This window comes from Pomacea canaliculata, linkage group LG4 (assembly GCF_003073045.1).
Source record: "Pomacea canaliculata isolate SZHN2017 linkage group LG4, ASM307304v1, whole genome shotgun sequence".
NCBI classification, from domain to species: domain Eukaryota; kingdom Metazoa; phylum Mollusca; class Gastropoda; order Architaenioglossa; family Ampullariidae; genus Pomacea; species Pomacea canaliculata.
The window spans coordinates 34,396,372-34,420,438 of NC_037593.1; the positions used below are offsets into that span (position 1 = coordinate 34,396,372).

Sequence of the window (24,067 nt, forward strand, 5' to 3'; positions counted from 1 at the left end):
TCAATGACTGCAGTACATTTGTTAACAGTAAAGATGAAAAACTCGAATATTAAGGGCTTATTATGTTTACTGAAAACACCTAAAAGCAACCTGAGGACCAGAAACTACTCGAGCAAAACTTGCAGTACCACAGATGCATGTAAGCATATAAAATCCAAAGGTCTCATTGTTAGGACTGAATGATTTTGTGTTCCACAATGCACATCTGTTTTCAGAGTTCAAAAAACTCTTTCATCTCAGGGGACTGCTTCAGATGACAGAAGCAAGTGGTCAGAAAAACCTCATCAATTTCAGATGACAGGAGCCATGAGTCAAACTTCAGGCTGCAGCTGGACTCTTGCTGTCCACATCTCTATGAACTGGCTATGTGGTCAGGGATTAACACCTGAAAATTGAGTAGGAAAATAATTTGCAAGTTTATATGGCTATCTGTCAAATGTCATTTTTCCTCCATTTATGAATATATTACAACTTGCCCACAAATTTTTCCCTCAAATGTATGACAATTTTAATTTATTCTCATCACAAATAACTGCTACATTCAAAAAACCAGTTCCTTTTTTCCCTAGTTACTCTCCTTGAAATTCTTTTCTGTGAAATAAATTAAAAAGAAAATGCAGCTGTTACTTTCAGTTCTCAGCCAAGATACAATTTAACAGCCTGTTAGCTATAATGATTTAAAAGCAATAATCAGCTTCAAAGAATTGCTATAAACATATCAAGATATCTTTATCCCCTGACTGCAACAATTTTCAGGAGGATATTCCAAAAATTAAAATCTTTAAGGGTTATTCTTTATTACAGACTGATGACTGATGAAAATGTAAATAGCTTAAAAAAAAAAGATTTAGTCAACATTTTTATTCGAAAATATAAAAATATTTTAAAAACAGTTAAACAATATGCCATATACCAAAATGCTTGAGGTTTTTGTAAACTAGACATTGATCCAAATGACAATTGAAGAACTTATTGATATCTCAAGTTTAGGGAATTAAAGTAATCAAACAAGGTACCCCCCTCCCCAACCCTTGTGACCTTGGCAGATGGAGAATTTTTGTCTTTTAAATAATAAATAATAATTTCTGCAAAAATCTTTATACCAGAGTATCCTTTCATCATTAAGTTTAAGCATTTCTAAATAAAACTAAATTTTTTATGTTGTAGTGCAAGCATATTTTGAGAAATTTTTGCATTCAAGCATCAGCAGGTGGAGAAATTAAAGGTTTTAAAATGTAAATAATTTGTGGCAGATCACTTTCAAATGACTGTTAAAAAAGTCTGGTAATACAGTAGAACCTCAATTATCCAGTGTAATCACAGACATGCATAGGTGGATTGCTGTCTGTTTGCTCAGACCAACACTTAGCCTCTTGCAAAGTTCTCCACTGTCAGTCTCGGTAAGCCTAAACCAGAAACTTTTTAAAAACCTGCTTCGTTTTAGTAATCTGAAATGTGACTAAACTAGAAGCTTTTTACACATCTGCCTTGTATTAGAAGTTAACTGGAAAAAATCGTCTGCCGGCAGTCCAGTAATACAAGTTTGTGTAATGACTGACATCTATCATCCGGATATTCAAATATAATTTCAAAAATTTGCAAACGCTAGAATACGCTGAGAATTCGCTAGAATCATGCGCTGTTTGATTTCCAATGTTAAATTTCGATGAATGATTAGCAACTGATTCCCCCTTTTCAGCACATTCAACAATCTGTAATTACATAGCAACTGACAAAACAACTTTCTTTTCACTCCCACATCAAACCCAAACCACAACCCTTCAGCACAAACTTTTGTAAAGGAGCTTTCTACCCTGTGATATGGACAGCAACTTGGAACAAGGCGTTACCTTCACAGACAGCACAACCCAAGAAAAGTTTTGAAGCAGAAATGTCAAATCTTATTGACAAGTGATTGCTGTCAAGGAAGGAGAATGTTCAGAACAAGTCCTCTGCATCGAATCAAGTCTTATGGTTTTTTCAGAGCAGGGATCACCTGACTGGTGCACAGATGCTTTACTTTCAATCCTTTTAGAATAATTCACAGAAACTTAAGCGCTGACATGCAGTTGTACATAGTATACATTCCTGTAGTCGAAACAGGGGTGGGATGGTGGTCTGGGACAGAAATGAAAGCGTTTGTGGTGGAGATACTGAAAAGATGTTGAAGCCCACTGCTTAAGTTTTCACGAGACTATTAAGATTCAATGAGCAACAATTTCTGAAAAACAACTGTTTTACAACTGCAATACACACATCCACCATGAATATTCAGTCTGGACAACACAATGCTCACTACACAAAACCCTTACCATACTGAATCTTGCATTGCCGAAGTGCCTCATTAAATCCAGAACAGAGGGAGATATCAGCCTGGGTTTGGGTGCAGTCCAGGAACTGTTGCAGCTGCTGTTGGCATGGATTGTACTGACTGTACTGCTGAACGGGCTGTGGAGCAGGTTGAGTTTCTGCTGGCTGCGATCCACCACCCAGACTACCCGTCATGGCTGCTCCAAGTGTGTGACCCTAATAGTACCATGCCATGTTTCACATTAAATTTAAATCAACGTGCAAAATATGAGTAAACAGTTGTGCAAACACTTTAATCTTTACTCACTTTCAGTACAGAACTAGTACTGTAAGATAAATTGCTCACTTATTTAATGGTCAACCCCAGGTAAGTTCAGTGACACATAATGTCCTTAAAATGCGTGTATATACATTTTTTTTTTAGATGTCTGTATAAAATCGATATTTCATTCAACATTCATGATTTTGAATATAAATACAAGCGTGAGGCTGTAAAAGTTACAGGTCTCATTGGATAAAAAATATTGGAATATTAAAGATTGTTTTGTTATTACTAATCACATTAAATGTCAATGATAGTTTTAGACAAAAAAATGACACCGATTTGTATTTTTTTCTGTCTTGCAGATAAAACCATCAAGAATTTTTACAAAATATTGCAAAACTGCTCTTGTTGCAGTTGGCAAAACAATGTATCACTCAAGGCCTTAGACAAAACAAAAACCTCAAGCTGTTGAGTATTGCCATAATATTAAGCAAATTTATATGATACTGCACAAAATATATATATATATATCAAAATATAATGATTAAAAGCTTGTATCTTGTGAATGAAACATAATTATTCACTCAGATTTGGGGGAACTGACTGGAATCTTTTTACAGATTTAACCCAGTCACTTGAAAATACTTATGAAGTCAGATTAGTGTTTAGATTACTTCTACAAAATAAAACAAATAAAAGATAACTGTTTGGACAATCACCCCCTTCCCCCAAAAAACATCATTAAGCCTAATACAAGACGAATAATTTTATTAGTCTTTAAGAAAATAAGCATATGTATTAACAAATATTATTCCATTTATTAAGTGTTGATCTGTACACTATGCACAAACAGATATCTTGAATTTTAATAATTTGCTAACTCACCACTGCAGACCCAACAGCTACTCCAGCTGCAGTTGTAGCCATCTGTGCAAACATGCCTGGCTGGCGGGGGGCAGCCTGCATTGGTGCTGGAGGTGCAGCAGGTGGGGGATGAGCAGGCATGGTGGACATTGGCCTGTGAGGTGCAGGGGCTGGCCTGTACATTCAATATGCCATTAACATAAATAAAGACAGTAGATACATGTCTTGTAAACATGTCAGATATTGCTGATTGTAAACAAAAACAAATTGGTCACACTGCCTGCTCAACTTGCCTAACTCCTCAGACTGCCTCCGTGTGGGGAATGCACTTTAATAATCTTATTATTATATCAAATCTTTAATACATGCATCAGTGAAACATTTGTTTATACAGTAAACACAACACTGGTAATTTAGCTTTACATTATAAAAGAGCTACAGAGTTACAGTGGCTACAGCAACTGACTAATATAATATAATACAGATATAATACCAACCAGTCACACCCTCCTAAAGTTGATTCAGGACTTTATATAAAATTTGAAAAGATGGGTTTAGTGCTGATGTCATTGTCCAAAGTTATTTTGCAAGAAGTTAAAACTGAATCGATCATAGCTGCTTCGCAAAATGCTCTTGGGCAATGTAATGTTCGTTTGGTTTTTTGTTTTTTTTTACATATGTACTCTACTGAGGCTTTAGTAGATGGCCTTCATAGAACACAAAAGACAACTAAATTTAAATCTGACGCGAGGAATTTTCTAGAACATGAGGGTAGTTGGGAGGTCAAATGCAGAGCTCAAAATTATCACATGCAGAGAGCAAAATCCCACATGGGAACGTTTAAGTCCTACCTTGCCTGTAATCCGACAAAGAAAACGTCCTGTCCTACGACAAAAATAAATTTTTGGCTAGGTGTATTTAGACTTTTCGAAATCACTGTCTGCGCCAGCCACAAATAAGGTCAAAATGGCCAAATACTGTCATTGTGAAGCCGTATCATTGGCCTTTTAAAACATTAAGAAACTGGTGGGGGGTGGTGGAAGACATAAACACTTCAGATTCTGATTCATTTAACTTTATGTTATGTTCGAGTTTAATTTCTTGACGAGTCATGACGAGCCTTGAAGTCCACATTGTAATCGAAAAAGATTCGAAATTAAGATGTCGTCTGCAAGAAACGTGGTTCCTTAAAAGGAGCATTATTTTACAGAAAAAACTCAACTCACCTCATAGGAGCGGATCTTCCTCGTCTTGGCATTTTGAAAATATGTTTGTAGAATTTCGAGCTTTTCTTCGCTTTGCAGAATAAGAGCAAATGACGAAATATAACTGTCTCGACCTTCAGCTCCCGTTCAAGAACTTCCGTTATATAGCTGCAAGGGAGTAAAGATTGTGCGACATTTCATTGGTCCAGAAAACTACATCCGGTTGCCCTTTCTATTTATTTCCTGGGGTCACGCTTATCACAGATTTGATGCTTTACGGCACTTATGACTGTTGAAAACACGGCTAATTACTGATTAAATGACTGAATGCAAGAGCTGGATGAGTAATCCGGTAGATCGCACCTAAATAAGTGTTATGTTTCAAGCTGAAATATAGAGGGACTTCGAGTGAGAACATGAGTTGCGTCATTCCTCGTGGAGAATGTGGACAGAGGCCGCAGGTGCTGCGTGATCGGTCATATCTCTCTCATCTCTGTCCACCAAACAGTAATGCTGATAGATAGCCGATGAGGCCGAGGAAAAGGGTGTTTCTTTGGAGTTTGGTTAGATTATTGAAACAATAGCTCTTGCAGTTGCCGGCTATGGTGGCATCTAGAGACAAAAACCTATAACAGTGTGTTAATGTTCACGGGTCATGAAAGCGTCAATGCGTCTCGTAACTATAGCAACAGTCAGGGCCGTGCTTAGGGGCAGGCAGACGAGGCATCTGCGCTTTTGATAGTCGTCAGCCCCCCCCCCCCATGCCGTAAGCCTCGGGCCCTGCGGGGGCTAAGCACGGGCCTGGCAACATGGAGCAGATGTTAACTACACCTTCACTGTGTCCATTGCTACAGAGGCTACTTGCCATTTGAGAGTTGTCGTCAAGGACAAGAAGTGCACATAGACATATTTCTAACAAAGCGACTAATCAGTAAAGTCTAACACCGGGTGATCGTAGTTATAACCTATGCATGGTAAGATCTTCCGGATTCTATGTGTGCACTTCACGCGCCGTTTCAGATGCTCAGTGGACATTATTTTTAAATCTCCATTAGCAAACAAACAAACAAACAAAAAATCCTTTACACCGTCGTAAAATTAGCTTTTAGAACCACACGTCACAGCAAGCATAAGGCTTGGTACGAGATGATTGTGCCTAAGAGTTTGCTGTCGTCTCTTTCCATCATCACTTTATCTTTGGCGATGCGACACAGTCTGACCTATTATTTTCTAAGGGTTTTTTTTCTTTCATATATATATATTGGGAAGGTTGACAGGAGATTCTGAAGCACAAGGTGATATAAGTTTGAGAAACACTGGTCCCTTGATTGTCTTGCTGTGCATTTCTTGTGAATAATTTTTGTAGTACAATATTATCTATAATTATATTGTCTATTCCGTGTAATTCCAAAATAACGATACTCTCATTCCTTGTTACTTAGATCCTCTTTACTGTTTTAAAAAATATTTGTCTTTTATCCGTCATCAGTACTGTTGTTCATCCTGCCGTTGTTCATGTGTTGTTTCCCTGTTCTTCCGTTCTGCCTATGTTGTCCATGTCTCGTTCTTGTTCTCAAGCGCCAAGAGCATGCTGTTAATGATCACTCGAGTGTGAGGATGCGCTATGAAAATTTTGCATTCATTGTTATTATTTTCTTTTCCCCGTCTGCTTTCCTTCATAAGAAAAATTATTGCAACATTATATACATGTATTTTAATAGGCAGTAAAAGGTGGTGATGATGACTTGCAATTGCTGGACAAGGAAATCTGCTGCTGGTAACCACTGTGGAGGTCGATATTACTCATCGATGACACGGACCCATCTTGGGATCGTCGATAGAACCCGATCCCCTCAGGGCCGCTGGAGCAGTTTCTATTGGAATGGCTGTAAATAGGGCTTGTAATTGCCGTGCCTCGAGTGCTTGCAGGCCTGACACTGATTGAATGGCGGCTTGCTGGGTCCTTACCTGAGCCTCTAGCAACAAACTGTGCGGCGAGAGGCTGGCACTAGCGACTGTAAGACGGCGACTTGACAACCCACAGGTAAGCTGCACGTGCACCACAAGCTGCCAGTCACGCGACAGGTGAAGTAAGTTATTTCCTCAAGATGATTGCAACCTGCACGAGACGATCATTGACCTGGCATATGCTCCCTCGCTGACCCGTCATTCATACTCGTGTGACGTAGCCGTGTGGCAAACTGCCAGAAGCTGAGCAGACGTCACCCGTCGAACACAGCGGCGACGACAAGGACGTCACCGACCGCCGACAAGTGACGCAAACATCCTGCAGTCGAAAATCAAATCGCTGACGTCAGCATAGACACCTTTGTGTTAAGCATCGCTGGTACAGACACACGTGACGTTACATACTACGTCACGAGGCGAAAACGCTGACACAGGCTTAAAGGAGAGAAAGATGAACACAACTCGATATTTTCTCGGAAACGCGCATTCGCCCTTCTTTGCATGAAAGGAGAATATAATGACAACCGCCTCCTACCTGCTGGCCAAGGTGTGCAGTGAGAGAGGAGATGTGAGTGGTACAAGGTGTGCAGTGAGAGAGGAGATGTGAGTGGTACAAGGTGTGCAGTGAGAGAGGAGATGTGAGTGGTACAAGGTGTGCAGTGAGAGAGGAGGAGATGTGAGCGGTACAAGGTGTGCAGTGAGAGAGGAGGAGATGTGAGCGGTACAAAGTGTGCAGCGAGAGAGGAGGAGATGTGAGCGGTACAAGGTGTGCAGTGAGAGAGGAGATGTGAGTAATACAAGGTGTGCAGTGAGAGAGGAGATGTGAGTGGTACAAGGTGTGCAGTGAGAGAGGAGATGTGAGTGGTACAAGGTGTGCAGTGAGAGAGATGTGAGTGGTACAAGGTGTGCAGTGAGAGAGATGTGAGCGGTACAAGGTGTGCAGTGAGAGAGATGTGAGTGGTACAAGGTGTGCAGTGAGAGAGGAGATGTGAGCGGTACAAGGTGTGCAGTGAGAGAGGAGATGTGAGCGGTACAAGGTGTGCAGTGAGAGAGGAGATGTGAGCGGTACAAGGTGTGCAGTGAGAGAGGAGATGTGAGCGGTACAAGGTGTGCAGTGAGAGAGGAGATGTGAGCGGTACAAGGTGTGCAGTGAGAGAGGAGATGTGAGCGGTACAAGGTGTGCAGTGAGAGAGGAGATGTGAGTACAAGGTGTGCAGTGAGAGAGGAGATGTGAGTGGTACAAGGTGTGCAGTGAGAGAGGAGATGTGAGTGGTACAAGGTGTGCAGTGAGAGAGGAGATGTGAGTGGTACAAGGTGTGCAGTGAGAGAGGAGATGTGAGTGGTACAAGGTGTGCAGTGAGAGAGGAGGAGATGTGAGTGGTACAAGGTGTGCAGTGAGAGAGGAGATGTGAGTGGTACAAGGTGTGCAGTGAGACGAATAACGGCCACGCTACTTATTTTTAAGTCGACTTGTTTGTGAGCCTGGCCAGAAGAGCTGATTTATAACGGTCCGACAGCCGTGCCGAGCAAATAACGGCCTAGCGACGGGCTGGCAACGAGAGGTGACCATTGTCAGAGGCAGGTAATGAAAGGTGAAAATCGTCCGAAGCAGGTAATGTGAGGTGACCATTGTCACAGGCTGTGGGCTGCACGTGTCATGTTACACGGATTCTGTGGTGTCGCTGGCTGAAGAACTGCAGGTGAGGGGCTTTGGTCACGCAGACACTTGACATGAGACCTGTACAGTGGACCAATGCTTTGAAGAGCGCGAGCACTAGACAGCACGAGGCTGGTCAGGTGGTTACAACAGCTTCAAGTGTACAGTGCGCCGTCCGCCGTGTCGACCTGTCTTGTAGAGCATCTCCGGCTCCCTCGCACTCTGTTACCCCGCGAGGGAGTGCGGGTGTCTCCACCTTGTGGTGATTTTGCACTAGGAGGAGGACGACGAAGAGGGACAACCAAAGTACCCACAGACATGGAGTCTTGAGTCAGATGCCACATCCAGAGAGTACCGTAAGACAAGATGTCAAGCCAGGATCTCCCCATGTCGACTGTATTAGGATCCCAACACAGGTAGGCCACCCCTGCTACCCGAGTGTCGTGTTGCCAGCAGTTGATGTCGATCGATTAAGTGGCTTTCCGCCAGGTCGATGTATACACAAGGGATGCTGTCGCTGCCTTCAGTGTACCCAGGGTGAGCAGGGAGACGGTCTGGTCTTTGTGACGAGAGACCTGTCAAGAGCTGTGAGTATATGATGTCAAAACTGACCGTGTGACGTGTCGAGGTGACGTGGTGGAGTTCTTTTTCATTCTTTCCGAAACGTAACAAGTTCTTGTCGAGAATCGTTGAGTTCATCGTGACGTATGGAGAAGCATCCGGGGACTTGTGCTAAAACTCCGTGCAGCCGTTCTTGCCATGGACGCCGCGCGGCAGATGGTGCCGCCAAGAAAAAGACCGCCCACGCCTTCAGTCCTACCTGCCAGACCTCAAAGGGTCAAGGCCAGGTCGGCGCGAAACAAGGCATCATCTCACCTGAAAGCACCGCGACCAAACAGGGCGATGGAGCATCCATGCCGACCAATCGCTGCCACACCGAGGAGCGAAGCGACGCGGCGCGGAGACCTGCGGCTGAAGAGCGACGCGGCGTGGAGAGTGAACGGCAAGAAGGCTTGGCTGTCAGGGCGCGGTTCGAATCCCCGTGTGGTTCACCCGTGTGGGGCTCGTCCACTTTGGGCAGCCACAAGCTTTGGCCGTGCGGCACCAGGAGACGTCTGCTGGACACACATTCTGTGGACAAGCAGACTAGTCGGCCTTCCACTGCGCTGTCAGCCTTCTCTCATGGATCAAATCCCAACGGACGCGTTTATAAAAAGGTAAGACTTTTATTGGAACAGAGTAACTTAGTGTGTGGTGTACAAAAGCTGCAATGGAGCAGTGGTTACCCTCTGTTACCAATACAGGGAGGATTGTCTGTCCTGGGTTCACATCTTGTCTCGGGCACGCTGTATAGCTGTGCATGTGGCACCTGTTTACGTGGCTAAGCTCGTCGTGATATCAGGCACTTGATGTAAAACTATTTCTCCTCCCACACAACCTGCTATACATAGCAGAGAGTGGTGCTCACAACCTCAAAACACAAACACAGCTAGAAACCAGCTGACGACACAGGTCGTCACTAGAAACTGATGGTCACAAGGCAGACGACATGATTAAACGTAAGGAAATATCGCAGTAACAGGTCACGTGAGCAACGTCCACAACACAAGGTCATGCGCATTGCACCGGACATGACCTCAGGTAACGTCACAGCACCGTGTCACGCACACAACAGTAGGTGACGTACACAGCATCACGTCACGTTTCACACTCGACTGTGCTCGACACTGGAACTAGTGCTGGCCAATGGATGGCCCGCTGTTCTTTAGTTTCACATAAAAGTCTCACCTGTGACGGTGACGAGTGTTCGGAGATCAATGTTTTGTATTCCATTCACGTCTGCTACTGTCGGCGGTTTGTGACAGGCCTGAAAAGAGTCTTATAAGGGGAAATGTCCCTTTCCTTTGGAGGATCAGGTCTTGCAGTTTTTTTGCCTCTCCATTAATATCTCCCGCACAATGGAGTGTCTTTGTGGAGGCCGGGCATTACCTTGCGAAGCACTGGCAGCTGCCATGGTCTCCTTTCTGTGCTTGGTCCGCGACGCCCTCTTTAATTCACTGCCTTCAAAGAAAAGTTTTCTCAACCAAAGGTGCAAATCGTTGCACACTACACAGTTGTCGTCCGTAGAACCGAGGTAAGTCATTATGGTGACGGTGCACTCTCCCTCTTCCTGCCCTCTCACCCCCCACCCCAATTCTCTGCGGGTGCACGAGGATTCGGCGACAGCAACTGTCACAAATCGAGCTCCTGTCGAGTCTGTACATGGACGTGTACTAGTTCGTGGTCTGTATGACTGAAACACCCACACGGCGGCTCCCTGCGACAGAAGTCTGTCAGTCGACAGAGAGATTGGAGGCGACAAGTACAGGTGTGTGAAGAACTGTGCAGGTTCACATCCAGGTGACTACAGACCAGGGTGTTTCGGCAGGTGACTGTGGACTTGACTGTCGTTGTGGATCCCATCGTGGATTACACATTAAAGATCTTGCTGATAACTGACGACGCCGATGCTACCCACGAGGATCACATCAGGTGACTTGTGGTCGTGTCAGCGTCCAGGAAAAAATAACAGGTGAATCGAGAGACAAGTGAAATCTTAATGTTTCCAGTGAGACCAGTAAGATAATGAAGTCTTGCACGAGCAGACAAGTGAACATACTACATCTTTAAAAGGAGACCGGTGAAAACGTTAAAGGTCTCTCAGGTGGAATTATTACGTCAGTCAACTAGAGACAGGTAACAACTTGAACTCTTTCCAGACTAGACCGGTGAGAATATTATACCTCGCAGACATTAAAGACATTGAAGACCCGGAGACAACCTGCCGGTACCCACCCTGTCCTCATAGCTACAGACTATTAAGGGTTTGCCTTTGATAGACCACTCTGGCCTGATAAACACCTGATAAACATGCGATAAAGAACGAGTGGCTTTCTTCAGGTCTGCGTCACAAACAGGTAGGCAGGGGTTGCGGAGATAAATAAGGGATAAAGACTGAGGCCCGTGGCAGCCCACACTAGTCTCGTCAAGACAAGGCTGGTGCCACCCAAAGATGTCTGATTGAAAAGGAATTCCGAGACCGTGAGACCCACAGACTTACAGAAGATTATAGAAGTCTGTGGTGAGACCTGCAGGTCCATGACATATGGCCATACACGTAGATTGGGCCGCCCATCACGTGATCATAGGGAAGGCTACCGTTGCCCGGCGTTGTTGTGGCCGTTGTGGCTTTACCTGGAGACAATCACCTGTCGCCTGGCTATTCCTAACGTCTGTACTCCAAAGGTAGGCAAGGAGAAGAGAGTTGTAAAGTGACAGTGTCAACAGTTTGTCTGGGGGCCCTCTCTGCATGTGCAAGGTAACCGGGGCGCCCTCTGGTGCGAACATCTTGTCGAGAAGTGGGCTGTGCGCTGTGACGTCACTCTCAGACGCTCAGGTCTTGCAAGCGAAACAGGTGGACGGGTACATGAAGATATTTCTCTTATGGGTGGAAGGAGTATTTAGACGAGCAGGAGCAAACACAAAAGATTCAGCCTCTGCGGTCGACGGCTGTTGTTGTTGTTGTTGTTGTTGGAGATACGACACGGCAGCGTCTTTCTGTGGGATGCTGCAAGGTGCTGCGACCCACCCTCCCACAGCGAACCACCGGTGACCGTTATCCTCCACACCACCGATCGTCTGCTGTTGACTACATTCTTGACGCAGTGTTTGTGGTGACGTCCCACAGGGCCAACCGTGCGAGGGGGAGGGTGTGTAGGTTGTGTTGACACTAAAGTCTGTGACTGTGTAGCCTTATGATCGTGTCTCGTACGCCACCGTATCAGGTTTATGGCTGAAGTCGATCAGAAATGAATCGGCGTGCTTTGAAGTTTTCCTGACACTTTGCTGACGTGTCAGTGCAGACCCACACTCGCTGGAACTGAGCGGATATTAGGTGGTGCCTGTAGGGGTGACGTGCGGCTGGACACGGGTGACGTACAAACATCTGTCCTCGTCAAGCAGCAGACCATCGCCTTGCCAAGACCCACAGGAATGTCGCAGCCTCTGCTGTCCAGACCGGTGCAGGTCAACAAGACCGTGTTTCGTAGACACCGGTCGGCCTTCGCCAGGAATAAACCAGTGCCAAAGGTCAGGAGCTGTAGACTTGTTATTCTTCCGTTTTCTTTCTTTCTCAGCTGTCGCTGCCTTTGAGACGCCATCTTGATGCTCTGATGACGGTGATGAGTGTTGAAGTCAGTTCTAGAGAGGAACACAGGCCTCTGCTACCTCAGGTCATCTATTTGTCGGCTCTTTATCTGACTGGCTAACTTCCTTTAATTAACTAACTTCATCTGATTAGCTAGCTTCGTTTAATTAACTTATTTGATCTGATTTGTTAGCTTCACTTAATTAACTTCATCTGACGGCTAGCTTCAGTTGAGTAATTAGGTAAATTTCTTGAGTGAACGACGAAGAAGAAGAAGAAGAAGGTAAATTTCATTTCATTTTGCTTCTCCGCATTGTTCCCTATGTTTCTTTTTCTATCTCTCATTTCCCGTGGATAACACACACACACTGTGCAGTGATAGACTAGGTGTGGACAGGTGTGTGTACATAAGTATGGGCGGAATGAAAGCATCTCCACCCAGACATGTTACCGCGGGTACGTAGGTAGCAGCTATGTGTAGGTGCAACTATATTAGGCAATAAAGGTTGGTAATGTGCTACAACAATACTACGCGATAAGACTATAAGATGTGATGAAACTATACAAACTGGATAATTTGTGTGTTGTAAGCGAGGATATGACAGTGTAAACCCAGACCCTCAGGGTTAGAAAAACATGGCCTCTCTCTATAAAGGTTACACTGTGTATTTGTGCTCGAGAGAGCGGATGTGTGTGTGAGAGAGAGAGGATAAAGTCAGAGAGAAATATAAAAGCAGGAAAATGAAGGGAAGTAAAAAAAAAAAGGGAAAGAGAGCGAGTGTGTTACCCTCAAACATGTCTCCTAACTTGGGGAAAGAAAGATGTAAATGGTGTTGACGATGACAAATAGTTGCCTCCTGAGAGGATCAGTTGGAGCTACGCCATAGTCTGCAGTAAAGGTAAAGGTCGTCCCCTAACCTTTCGAGATCGTTGGTGAGTGAGGTGTTAGAGACCTCACCTTTTCTCGGAGCCAGCTTTACGTGAGGGCGGTGCCTCGCTGCCTTACCTCCCCCAACCCTCTAAGGAGTCGGGTACCCATTCCCGACACGTGGGTCGACTGATGCAAGTTTTGCCGCGCTACACAGTTAACGAACCGCTCACCTCTCACTTCGGACGCCAAAGCTTTTACCACTCGGCTGTCCGCTGCAGTAGTGCAACTGTCTCGACTTGCCCTTGCGGGAGATAACTCATGTATTATGCACCGTTTACCAGGAGAAATGGATTGCGTCCCTTTGTTTTCTGATGTGACCAGTTGCTGTTGAAAGTCCGGACTGGTCTGCATTCTCCCACTCATCTAGCTATAATCATTTTTAGCCTCACATCCGAATCATTCCAGTTTTTTGTATTCCATTCACTTAGACACCCGTCTAGACGACCCTACGAGACCTGTTACTGTCGTCAGAAGGCGGTTTACACTGGTGTTACAGTTGGTTGGTTTATTTAGCAGGTAGCTTCACACTATAGATAGTTTCACGGGGGACGAAACCGGAGTATCCGGAGAAACCCTTCGACACCCAGCCCTGCGAACAGGTGTGACATACAGAGAGTGTCCCCAGACGAGATCTGAACCCTGAGTTTCTCACTGCAGTGGTGACCAGCGAGTTTTACCCGGCGCCCCTAGTGTTACAGATGACGTCATGGCTACCCATATCTTGAGTCAGTAATAAAATGTGAGGGTTAGCGAGAGCACAACAAATTGAACTGATTGTGTCTGTCTGTCCAGTTGTTTGTTCGCCAGTAAACTAGGTTGTCCTGTTCTCCTACCTTCTAACTGTGATTTTTCAAAAACTAACTTCGTATATACAGGTAGTCCTCGACTTACGACGGGGATCCGTTCTTAACGCGGCGTCGTAAACCGAATTTCGACGTAAGTCGGATCCTACGTTCATACAGTACTGTACCATAATAACAGTACAGTACTGCAAACACTTAGCCTATCCAAACACCTATATTAACACAGTACCCTACTCAATTATCAATAAACATAAGTACAGTACAATATTGTGCAGTACACTACGCTTTGTTATACTGCCCCTGTCATAGGAGCAGATCCTGTGTTCAAGGACGCGATGTTCATCCTTGAGTAGCGACAGTTGAACGACTAAGTCCTAATGCCAATTCTGTTGCTTCCCCTTCTCAGACTGCCTTATGATATCCACTTTCACCTCCATGGTGATGGCTGATGCACTGGTAAGGGGAGACCGGTGAAACGAGTAACTCGATGGAAAGTGGGGAGAGAGGGAAGGAGTTAGGGTAGGACCGTAGGAGGGTGGCTGCTCCGTGACACCGTAGATGTTACTGTGGCTGTGCTCTCTTCCATTGTTATTCCCTGCTCCTGGTGTCCACGTGACCTGCCATGTGGTGGTGAACAGCACTGGTTGCCAGATTACCTTATATTACCCTATTCCTATATTCTTGACTGAATACTATATTTACCGATGTTGTTTATTATGTCAAGTGTGCTGACACCTGCTCTCACAACACAGACACCAGACCCTGCATGTTGCGGTAACCTGTCAGAGCGCGTGCTGTGTGTGGTGACGTGTTCTAGCAAGTCAAACAGTTCGCCCTCGTATAAAGTATCCGATCTTGATCGAGTGTTGTGTAAACATCTCCCAGTATCTGTCTGCTTGTTGTGCCAATACGTCACAGTGTCAAACAGATTCGCTCGTGTATTTGATGTCGCAAGTTTTAACGATCGCGCGACTCCGCTTGATGCACACAGCAGACGACATGCAGAATGATGACGTGTGGAAACTGCAGCGAAGAAGCAGAAGAGAAGAAGGAGATGATGAAACCTACCAGCGATAAGAATGAGGACAGTAACAAGGAGAATTTCTGTCATCCAGTACAAGAACATCAAGAAAAGGAAGAACAAAAAGCTGACCTTTGACCTCCCAGGTTCCGCAGGATTGTGATTACGTCATCGATGTTAAAAGTATTGTTGTTTGAGTTGATATTGAACGGTAGGGGTGCCTTCTGATCGATGAGCAGTGGAACCTGTTCCTAGCAGCCTCATTGTTGTGAGTCCGGCCGCAGGAAATGTGATTATCTGCACGTGAGTGTTGAGGTTGTCGCCACCACAGGTACATGCGACAACACCGACTGTGTTCTGTGAACACGAGACTAAATGACTCTGTGAACACGTGGTGACATATAGTATGTATATATAAAACGGGAATTGAGCACTCGGCATTTGACACTAACGACTCGAGCACAGGTCAAATAATTAATATAACCAGGAACAAACAAACAAACAAGCAAACAAGCAAACAAACAAACAAAAAAACCCGTCCTGTAGGCATGGCACAAAACAACCTTTGACGACTAGCGGTCTAGTCTTGGTGTCTACCAGGGATGCCAATGGGACTTTCAGTGACATTTTGTGACTTGTAAGGACAAGTTGTTTTTGTAAGATGAGATTTTATTTATCCAATAGGGCAATTAGAAGCAGCTTTATAAGGAAACAAATGTTAGAACTAGACAGCAAAAAATCAACAATCAACATAACACACCGACTACCGCCACAAGACCTTCTAATCACAGTTCAGGCTCGCATGTGATCACAATTCATTCGCACGCAGTGGCACTCAAAAGTCGCAACAAATAACGGAGGACAGCCTCAGTTTGTTCGTCCTGCATGCAGGAATCGGCGACTCGATGGAAGCTCGACAGGACATTCCTGTCATCAGGTACGTCAAACACTTTCTCATTGTCTACCCTCTACACTCGGAAGGAACTCGGGGCTCTCCCAATAACTTTGAGCAGGTGTCTACAACATGATTGTAAAACAGATGGAAAGCACACTATGAGATTTTTAAAGTAACAATCTTCAGCAGAAGACTTCAGCGTCCGGAGCAGGAAGAGGTGTTGTTGGGCATTCATCACCAATGACCTGAGGGTTGGTGTCTGTGTGAAGTCTCTGTCTCCTGAAGATGGTGCCTGGGTGTCGGCAATGTCCATCTCCTCGTCATGGATGACAGTTATGGGACTTGGTGTAAAATTCTGGCGGAAATTAAAGACAATCTCTGGCTTTAGAGACAGTAGGTTCTAGAAATTGTCATCGCACCAGGCGATGTAGTCGTCCAAGGCAAAGGTATGGTTGTCTACAGGTCCGCTGGCAAGAAAGAGCAGTGAAGTGTTATCAAAGAGTCGCACAAGACGATGTCCTTCGTGGCGACTGCGACAGCTGTTTACACACTGGATAACCAGACGAGGGGATAAAGCACAACCGTGGGGTGAGCCGACACACGTGATGGACTCAGAAAAATACATTTGAAAAGTACTTTACTGTCATCTTATCCATGGCGCCAGCTGATGGTCAGGGAAAAATTCGTCAGTGGGCCCTTGTATGAAGAATTACAACACATTATGGCATGGACCTTAGTGTGACGTGTTGGAGCCAGCTGTGTGTAGCATGGACCTTACTGTTACGTGTTGGAGCCAGCTGTTTGTAGTATGGACCTTAGTGTGACGTGTTGGAGCCAGCTGTTTGTAGCATGGACTCTAGTGTGACGTGTTGGAGCCAGCTGCGAGTAACATGGACTCTAGTGTGACGTGTTGGAGCCAGCTGTTTGTAGCATGGACCCTAGTGTGACGTGTTGGAGCCAGCTGCGAGTAACATGGACTCTAGTGTGACGTGTTGGAGCCAGCTGTTGTGTAGAGAGAGCTGATTACAGAAAGGGAAAGCACTCATAAGAGAATGTCATGCGAGCAAAGCAACGCCGTGAATTTTTCGAGTAGTCGTGACTCCAGTACGACTCCAGAGTTCAACCCTTTCTCAAGAGTTCAAGTAGTTCTGACTCGTGAGTTCAAGAAGTTTCGAGATTGAGAATGGATTATTGCCTGCCTTAGTCTTGTTCTATGCGCTAGAAAATAGTAAACTCTCTGGGCTGGGGACGGGCAGTGGTGGAAACGGACACACCCACCCAACCACCTCGACTACCTTAAACAACAGAGAGAGAGAGAGTTGGAGGAGAGGAATTTCTTCAGCAATGGTGCGAATTATTATATATCATAATCTATTATACAACAGAAATGAACGCGGCCTGACGCGGGCTGGCTTTTGAGACTCGCACTGGTATACAGTCAGGGTTAGTTCCTCCTACCTACTAACCACCTACACCAACACACCAACACAAGTTTTGGGTGGGTAGCAATGGGGTGTGTCCCCCTCTCAATAGTCGACCCTCACTCACTTTCTCTCGCCCTGCCACTGGCTCAGTGCGCATGCGTCAAGTCCCAGAGTGTGCGGGGCACTGCCAGGAATCTGTGTCAGTGTCACTGGCGCCCCCGACCCGCCTGTCTGTCAGCAGATTCACCCGGAGCTGAATGACAAAGCCGGGTAGCAGGCGACATTCTCATTTTAATCTCTGCTAAACATTTACCGGTATCTATGTGGTCTTATCGGGTTCTCCTTTAGCTACAGCCCTGGACTTGAAAGAAGACACTAGAACAAGGTAGATGACATCAATGGAATGAAAGGTCTATCGATCGTTAGGTGAGTTCCTTTGGCCAGGTAAAAAACACACCTGGTCAACGTCGCCAGTCGCCTGTACGAGACAGAAGTGCTGCTCCTCACCTGACACGTCCCGCTACATGCCTTGTGACCACCCGTCCTTCTCTTACACAGTCGTGGGGATTTCACAGTCAAACATTTCCAGCTGTTATTTTTCTTGATCGCTGACATTTCTCAGGTGAGCAGAGCAGCTGTGTGTGCAGACAATTCTTATTTTCACCGCGCGACAAATCGAGTGACAACGGAGAAGTCCGCTTCGGTGGACGTCCAGACGTGCCGTTGCCCTAGCGACGGTCCAGCAAGTCCGGGGGTGTGCGGGAGGTGCAGAGGCTGATTCTTCGTGTTGTGTAGGAGATGCACACCATTGACACGTTCTTCTGAACCTTTTGTGTGGCGTACGCAGCAAGCTGTCACCATGGCAACGATATCTATGTACTCGAAGAAAGAACCAGCAAAAATAAGGAGACAGGTGAGAAACAGGGAAAAGCTAAGGGAGGCAAGTAAGGAGGCGTCTGTATTGTCACGTGGTTAATGTATATTGGGTACGAATTTTGTACAAGCTGTACTAAAGTTTACACCTTTATGTCAACATTCGTCTGACACATTTTTATTTATTTGCATTATTTTTCTCGATATCGTCGACAAGTGCGTTTCATAAGGAAGAATACTGCGACTTGTCGCCATGAATACAATACTGTAGTGAGTTTAACGTGTTCTTGCCCCTTAAAGATCTCCATCTGCCACAGTACCCGGGGTGCACAGCGCGTATACCCACAAATGGCCACAATCGTTTCTTGGTTTCCTGTAGACATGAGCTAGTAAAGTGGGAAGAGAGAGAGAGTGAGAGAGAGACCACAAATACCGTATTCTCAGGCTGTACGGTGGCAGTGGCGCCCCCTGGCAGTAAAACAGTAAATTTTCGTGGGTAACACCTGCACAGCCGGCATTATCCTCACACACGATGTTAACGTAAGCCGCCTTGACAAACCCCAGGCCCAGCCTGCAAGGGACATGGCGAGGCCATACAACTTGACGAGGGACGTGAACAGCTGACTCCATTCTCGTAGGTCAGTGACGTACTGGACCCACTGTTGTGTTTACAAACACCAGCTTGTTTATGCAAATCCCTGCTTTCAAAGGCACGTCCATCGTGCCGTGAGCGACATAAACCGTCAGACTGTGTAGTTTCAGTGGATTAACCACTCCATTATAAAGTAACCAATCAGAATTGGTTTTGTACGTCACACAACTCATCGCTCTGCTTTCCTCGAGTGACGTCATCAACGAAAGTCTGGAGTGGAATAATCCGTTAATGTACTACAAGAGGATACGGATAATAGACTTGTACAAGATACTATGCTGCTAGATGATCAGCTAATATACTCTACAGCAGGGGTCTCAAACACGCGGCCCGCGGGCCGAATGCGGCCCGCGAAACATTTTTGTGCGGCCCTCGGCCACGTCCGCGGTGTATATGTATGTTGTGCTTGGTGATTAACTCCCGCAGTGAAAATTACCCGTTATTAGTGACAGAGACAACGTCAAGTTATTTTAATAAACTAAACTGCCTGTGCATGTAATAAACTACACTAAATGTAATTAATAATTATAAAACTTTATTTTACATTTAACTGCAGTGACAGTAGTGTTCGTAAAATTTAATGAAAAACATTTTCTTTTCGTGGTGCGGCCCGCTGACTGGCTGTTACTTTCCACTGCGGCCCACATGCTAATATGAGTTTGAGACCCCTGCTCTACAGGGTACGATATTATACTGCTACAAGCTACTGTACTGCTGCATGCTCAGCTATTGTACTGCTATTGTACTGCTATTGTACTGCTATTGTACTGCTAGACTAGCTAGATGACTGGCTAATGTACTTCTAGAGGATCAACTGATGTACTGCGAGATGATTAGCTAATGACAGGTGTAACAGAAGCAATTGCTAGTCATGCGTGTCGAGAATCACAAGGGTTCACCAGAGCGGTGCTGATGGTAGAAGAGGATTTTGTTCCCCTGTTGTCACTTGGGGCGCAGAGGTGATGTGGGTGGAGGAAGATGACTTATGTTGCTCGGGCAGAGAAGGTAGATATGTCTAGCCTCTCTGGCTCGGGTCGCCTGGGGTAGAGGCATGGTGAGGTGGTGTTGTTGGGGTCACGTGACCCGTGATGAGCACCGTGGCGTTTGATCTTCTGAAGGAAGCCATAGCGACTTCTGGGAGCTGATCCTCTTTGATCTCACGGCTACAACGTGCTATAGTGACCACGTGGACAGACAGACAGACAGACGGACAGACAGCTCGGCCTGTTGACAGGCGGGTAAACAAGTCTGCTGTCCCTCATGGCGGGTTGATAAGTACAGGCAGCCATAGACAAAACTTACACAAGTCTTTCCTCTGGTATAGTGTTTGTAATACTGTATAGTGATATGGATTGATGCATAGTGTTTGTAATAAGATATCACTTTATTCATCCCAGAGGGCAATTCAGGGTAGCTCGATAAGAAAGCTCACACATTCATGGTTCAGACAGTTTCATTCATCCGCACTCAGTAACATTCCCAAGTCGCACGGCGGAAACAACAAAGGACCGCATGAGTCTGTTGGTCCTGCACACAGGTACACAGGCCGCTGCTCGATGGCAGTTAGAAACATTCTCCAGACATTACCTGTCTGTCATTACAAGCATTTCACACACCTTCATACATGTCGCCTGTCGTAGTGAGTAGTGCTGTGTTATATATATAACGGGTGTCGTGTGAACTGATTAGCTTATATTAACTTCTTGCTGGGATGATGATGGCATCAACGTACTTATTGTTGGATGTGATGCCAGCAACCAGGCTAAGAAGCTGGCGACCATAAAGAAGGTACAGGTAGTCACCGACTGTAGGTGGTGACCATAAAGAAGGTACAGGTAGGTAGTCACCGACTGTAGGTGGTGACCATAAAGGTACAGGTAGTCACCGACTGCTGTCGTTGGAGTGTAAGGCTTCACGTTCCTCAGGGCCAGGTTTTTCTGAGGTCAGTGACCTTCCTGCCTTTTCCTTTTTGAACCCTGTGAAGTACCCACTTGGGTAGAGTGAGATTGCTGGGTTCCACGTGTGTATTAATCTATGTAGTTGATATGTTAACAGACTGTTAGACCCAATGTAGTTAGCACACCAACACGCATGTATATACACACCATGTAGCAGTTAGGGTGTTAATATGTTAGCAGCTGTTAACCCCACGTGTCTTCAAACCGTGCAGTAGTTAAGGTGTTAACAGGCTGTTAAACTGATGTACTTACCCCGGTTTCCTCTCTTCTCTCTCCCATCTTCCCTCAAGTACGAAATCCCCGATTTTCCGCTGTCAGATGTTTGTGGGAGAGACGACAGGCACGAAAGCTGTCACGTGCTCACGTGCAACAGCGACTTTGCGCGACGTTGACGAGAGATAAACAGAAGATTCACGTGACGCTGATAGTGTTTACAGATAAAGACGAGATGCTAGTTCAACAGAAATGTTTACAGAAAACCATTTAGTCTGAAGTAGAATGGCAACTGGACTGCCGCCATGCTGGTCAGCCATAACAGTCGCAGCTGCTACGTGTTACGTCATCAACGCTACGTTGCTGGAACACGTGACAAGCAACGGTCTGTACATCCGTGTACGAACATGACAGTTACAACAAAAATTAATTGGTTTTTTTTTTTTTTTGCAGACAATAAGTCGCACGAGCAGCAGAAGGTCACGTGCTGGAAGCAGCCAATCAAAGAAGCCAGGCGACAAAGGGCAAAGTTCGGCAAGCGACAGTGAAAATGAGGACACCCGGACACGCGTCTCTGATTTTGACAATCAAGCGGACATCATGGACGAGAAAGCATGGGAAACCGACCTTGAACCTGAAGGTATCAACTCCTTTATTTTATTTTTTAAAGAAGAAATTATTGATAGTCAACATCTCAATGATTATTAACCTCAACAGGTAAACATTATTACATAGCTCTAAAACTCTTTTATCACAGACCTACTTACCATTAGATTACCTCGAATACCCAGTCCATATATATCACAGGCCTACTGAAGCATTCAGAATTAATTGTATTGCGTGCAGTTTTGTCGCAAACACGCGTACACACACACTCACAACATACCCAAAGTCTGGTGTACTTATATACAGAGACACAATACACCTGGAATGTCGACAATGAGATAGTCTGTCACATTAGACAATATGTCACATATGAAACAGTATGTCTGGTTAGCAAGACCGTTGACCTTTTAGCCCTTTAACTCTTGACCTCTCAGTCCCGGAGGCGAACTCGACCTACGATCACAGCGGGCGGAAGTTGTACCTGGAAGAGTGCGCGCGCCTCGGGGTCATCCCGGTGTCGTACTTCCTGCGTCACATGACCAGCCGGCAGCTGCACATGAAGCACCACGGCCTGCGGCCCAGTGACATGCTGGCCATGGCCTCCGTCCTCGTGGTCAGTGTGTGAGTGAGTGAGTGAAAGGTCTTTGTCGAGAGGTACAGCTGTGAGCAGGCAATTAATATAGACAGGTACCCAGTGAGCAGGCAGTATAGACAGGTACCGCTGACATGTCCCTAGCAATGAGGTAAGCTGACAGTCAGACGTGTATGGGGTGGGGTGTGCGGACAAGGGTAGCTGAGTAGTCTTCTTTTCTTCTTGCTATTCGCCCTCAGTGGAGCATATAGGGCCGCAACCACTACCCGCCATCGCACAGTTGAGTAGTCAGTCCTCGCTGACCTCTCCCACATCCACACCCACACCGACATCCACACCTACACCCACACCGACATCCACACCCACACCGACATCCACACCCACACCGACATCCACACCCACACCCACACCGACATCCACACCCACACCGACATCCAGGACGTAGACGCCTGACTGCTAAACAATACCCACATCTGCTCTCCTGCCCCTCATGTCCTGGGTGTTGTCAAGACTGGATTATTAATTAAGCCGAGAGCTTGAATGTTTATTTACTAAAGAAGAATAGAAAGAAGATATAAACAAATATAACCTTCCTACCACTAATCCTAATGACAAGTGAGTGCACACTACTCAGTCTCAACTAACAACCATGGCTCTTGTTGTCTCCGTAGATACTCTCTACTGTTAGCTCCTCTCTCTACTGTTAGCTATTCTCTCTACTGTCGCTCTACTGTTAGCTACCTTCTCTACTGTATCTACTGTTAGCTACCTTCTCTACTGTCGCTCTACTGTTAGCTCCTCTCTCTACTGTCTCTCTACTGTTAGCTCCTCTCTCTACTGTTAGCTACTCTCTCTCTCTACTGTTAGCTACTCTCTCTCTCTACTGTTAGCTATTCTCTCTACTGTTAGCTACTCTCTCTCTCTCTACTGTTAGCTACCTTCTCTACTGTTAGCTCCTCTCTCTACTGTTAGCTATTCTCTCTACTGTTAGCTTCTCTCTCTCTACTGTTAGCCACTCTCTCTCTCTACTGTTAGCTATTCTCTCTACTGTTAGCTCCTCTCTCTACTGTAAAGTACCCGCAGTGCTGTCAGAGTTGTGTGGGTTGCAGTCCAACACATCCATATTGTCTCTGGATCTGTCGGACAACTGGCTGGGCTACCACGGCGGTCTGGCGGTCTGCGACATGCTGAAGGAAAACTGCTTTATCTCAGAACTCGTGAGTGCACATGAGAGAGACAGAGAGAGAGAGAGAGACAGAGAGCTGCTGGGTGATGTGTTTCTTTCGGTTGTGTCCAGAACCTGTGTGTGTGTTGCTGGGTGATGTCTGTCTGTCTGCTGTGTCCAGAACCTGTCGGACAATCACCTCAACAGGTGTGCCGGTGAGCTGTGCAGGATCCTCCGCCTCAACGACTATCTGCGACGTGTGACGCTGGCAGGTGAGAAACACTTGGCTGCCCCCTCATCCTTGTTCCCTCGCTCACTGCTTTCTGATGTCTCTTCACCTAAGGGAGACAACGTTATTGGTTCCAATACCTTCTGCCCCACCCCACCCCATCCCCCAAACTTCGAGAGTCGAGTGACGGTGACGTCACGTGACACGAAACCTTCAGTTCCCCTCCCTCTTCCCTCCCTCTCACCTGTTC

At 45.8% G+C, this 24,067-nt stretch overlaps 2 protein-coding genes across 5 annotated transcripts in view; one reads left to right on the forward strand and one right to left on the reverse strand.

Moving 5' to 3' along the window:
- Nucleotides 1-49: 49 nt before the first annotated feature.
- Nucleotides 50-21,373, reverse strand: LOC112561087 (coiled-coil-helix-coiled-coil-helix domain-containing protein 10, mitochondrial-like). Its single transcript, XM_025233307.1, has 5 exons — nt 21,265-21,373; nt 4,666-4,812; nt 3,461-3,614; nt 2,313-2,526; nt 50-385 (listed from the first exon to the last, which is right to left on the reverse strand). The coding sequence occupies exons 2-5, from the start codon at nt 4,695-4,697 to the stop codon at nt 372-374; spliced, it is 414 nt and encodes a 137-aa protein (XP_025089092.1). The 5' UTR covers nt 4,698-4,812; nt 21,265-21,373; the 3' UTR covers nt 50-371.
- The window catches only part of LOC112561081 (leucine-rich repeat-containing protein 74B-like), a 20,989-nt gene continuing 4,910 nt past the window's right edge, over nt 7,989-24,067 (forward strand). Inside the window, exons 1-5 of one of the 4 annotated variants that reach the window (XM_025233297.1) lie at nt 7,989-9,486; nt 21,679-21,865; nt 22,266-22,444; nt 23,533-23,640; nt 23,770-23,860. In XM_025233297.1, coding sequence (XP_025089082.1) covers nt 8,977-9,486; nt 21,679-21,865; nt 22,266-22,444; nt 23,533-23,640; nt 23,770-23,860 — 1,075 coding nt within the window. In that variant the 5' untranslated portion in view covers nt 7,989-8,976. Of the gene's footprint in view, nt 9,487-10,513; nt 12,398-17,337; nt 18,443-21,420; nt 21,537-21,678; nt 21,866-22,265; nt 22,445-23,532; nt 23,641-23,769; nt 23,861-24,067 lie in introns of those variants that run through there. The other 3 variants (XM_025233298.1, XM_025233299.1, XM_025233300.1) reach the window with 3 other exon arrangements.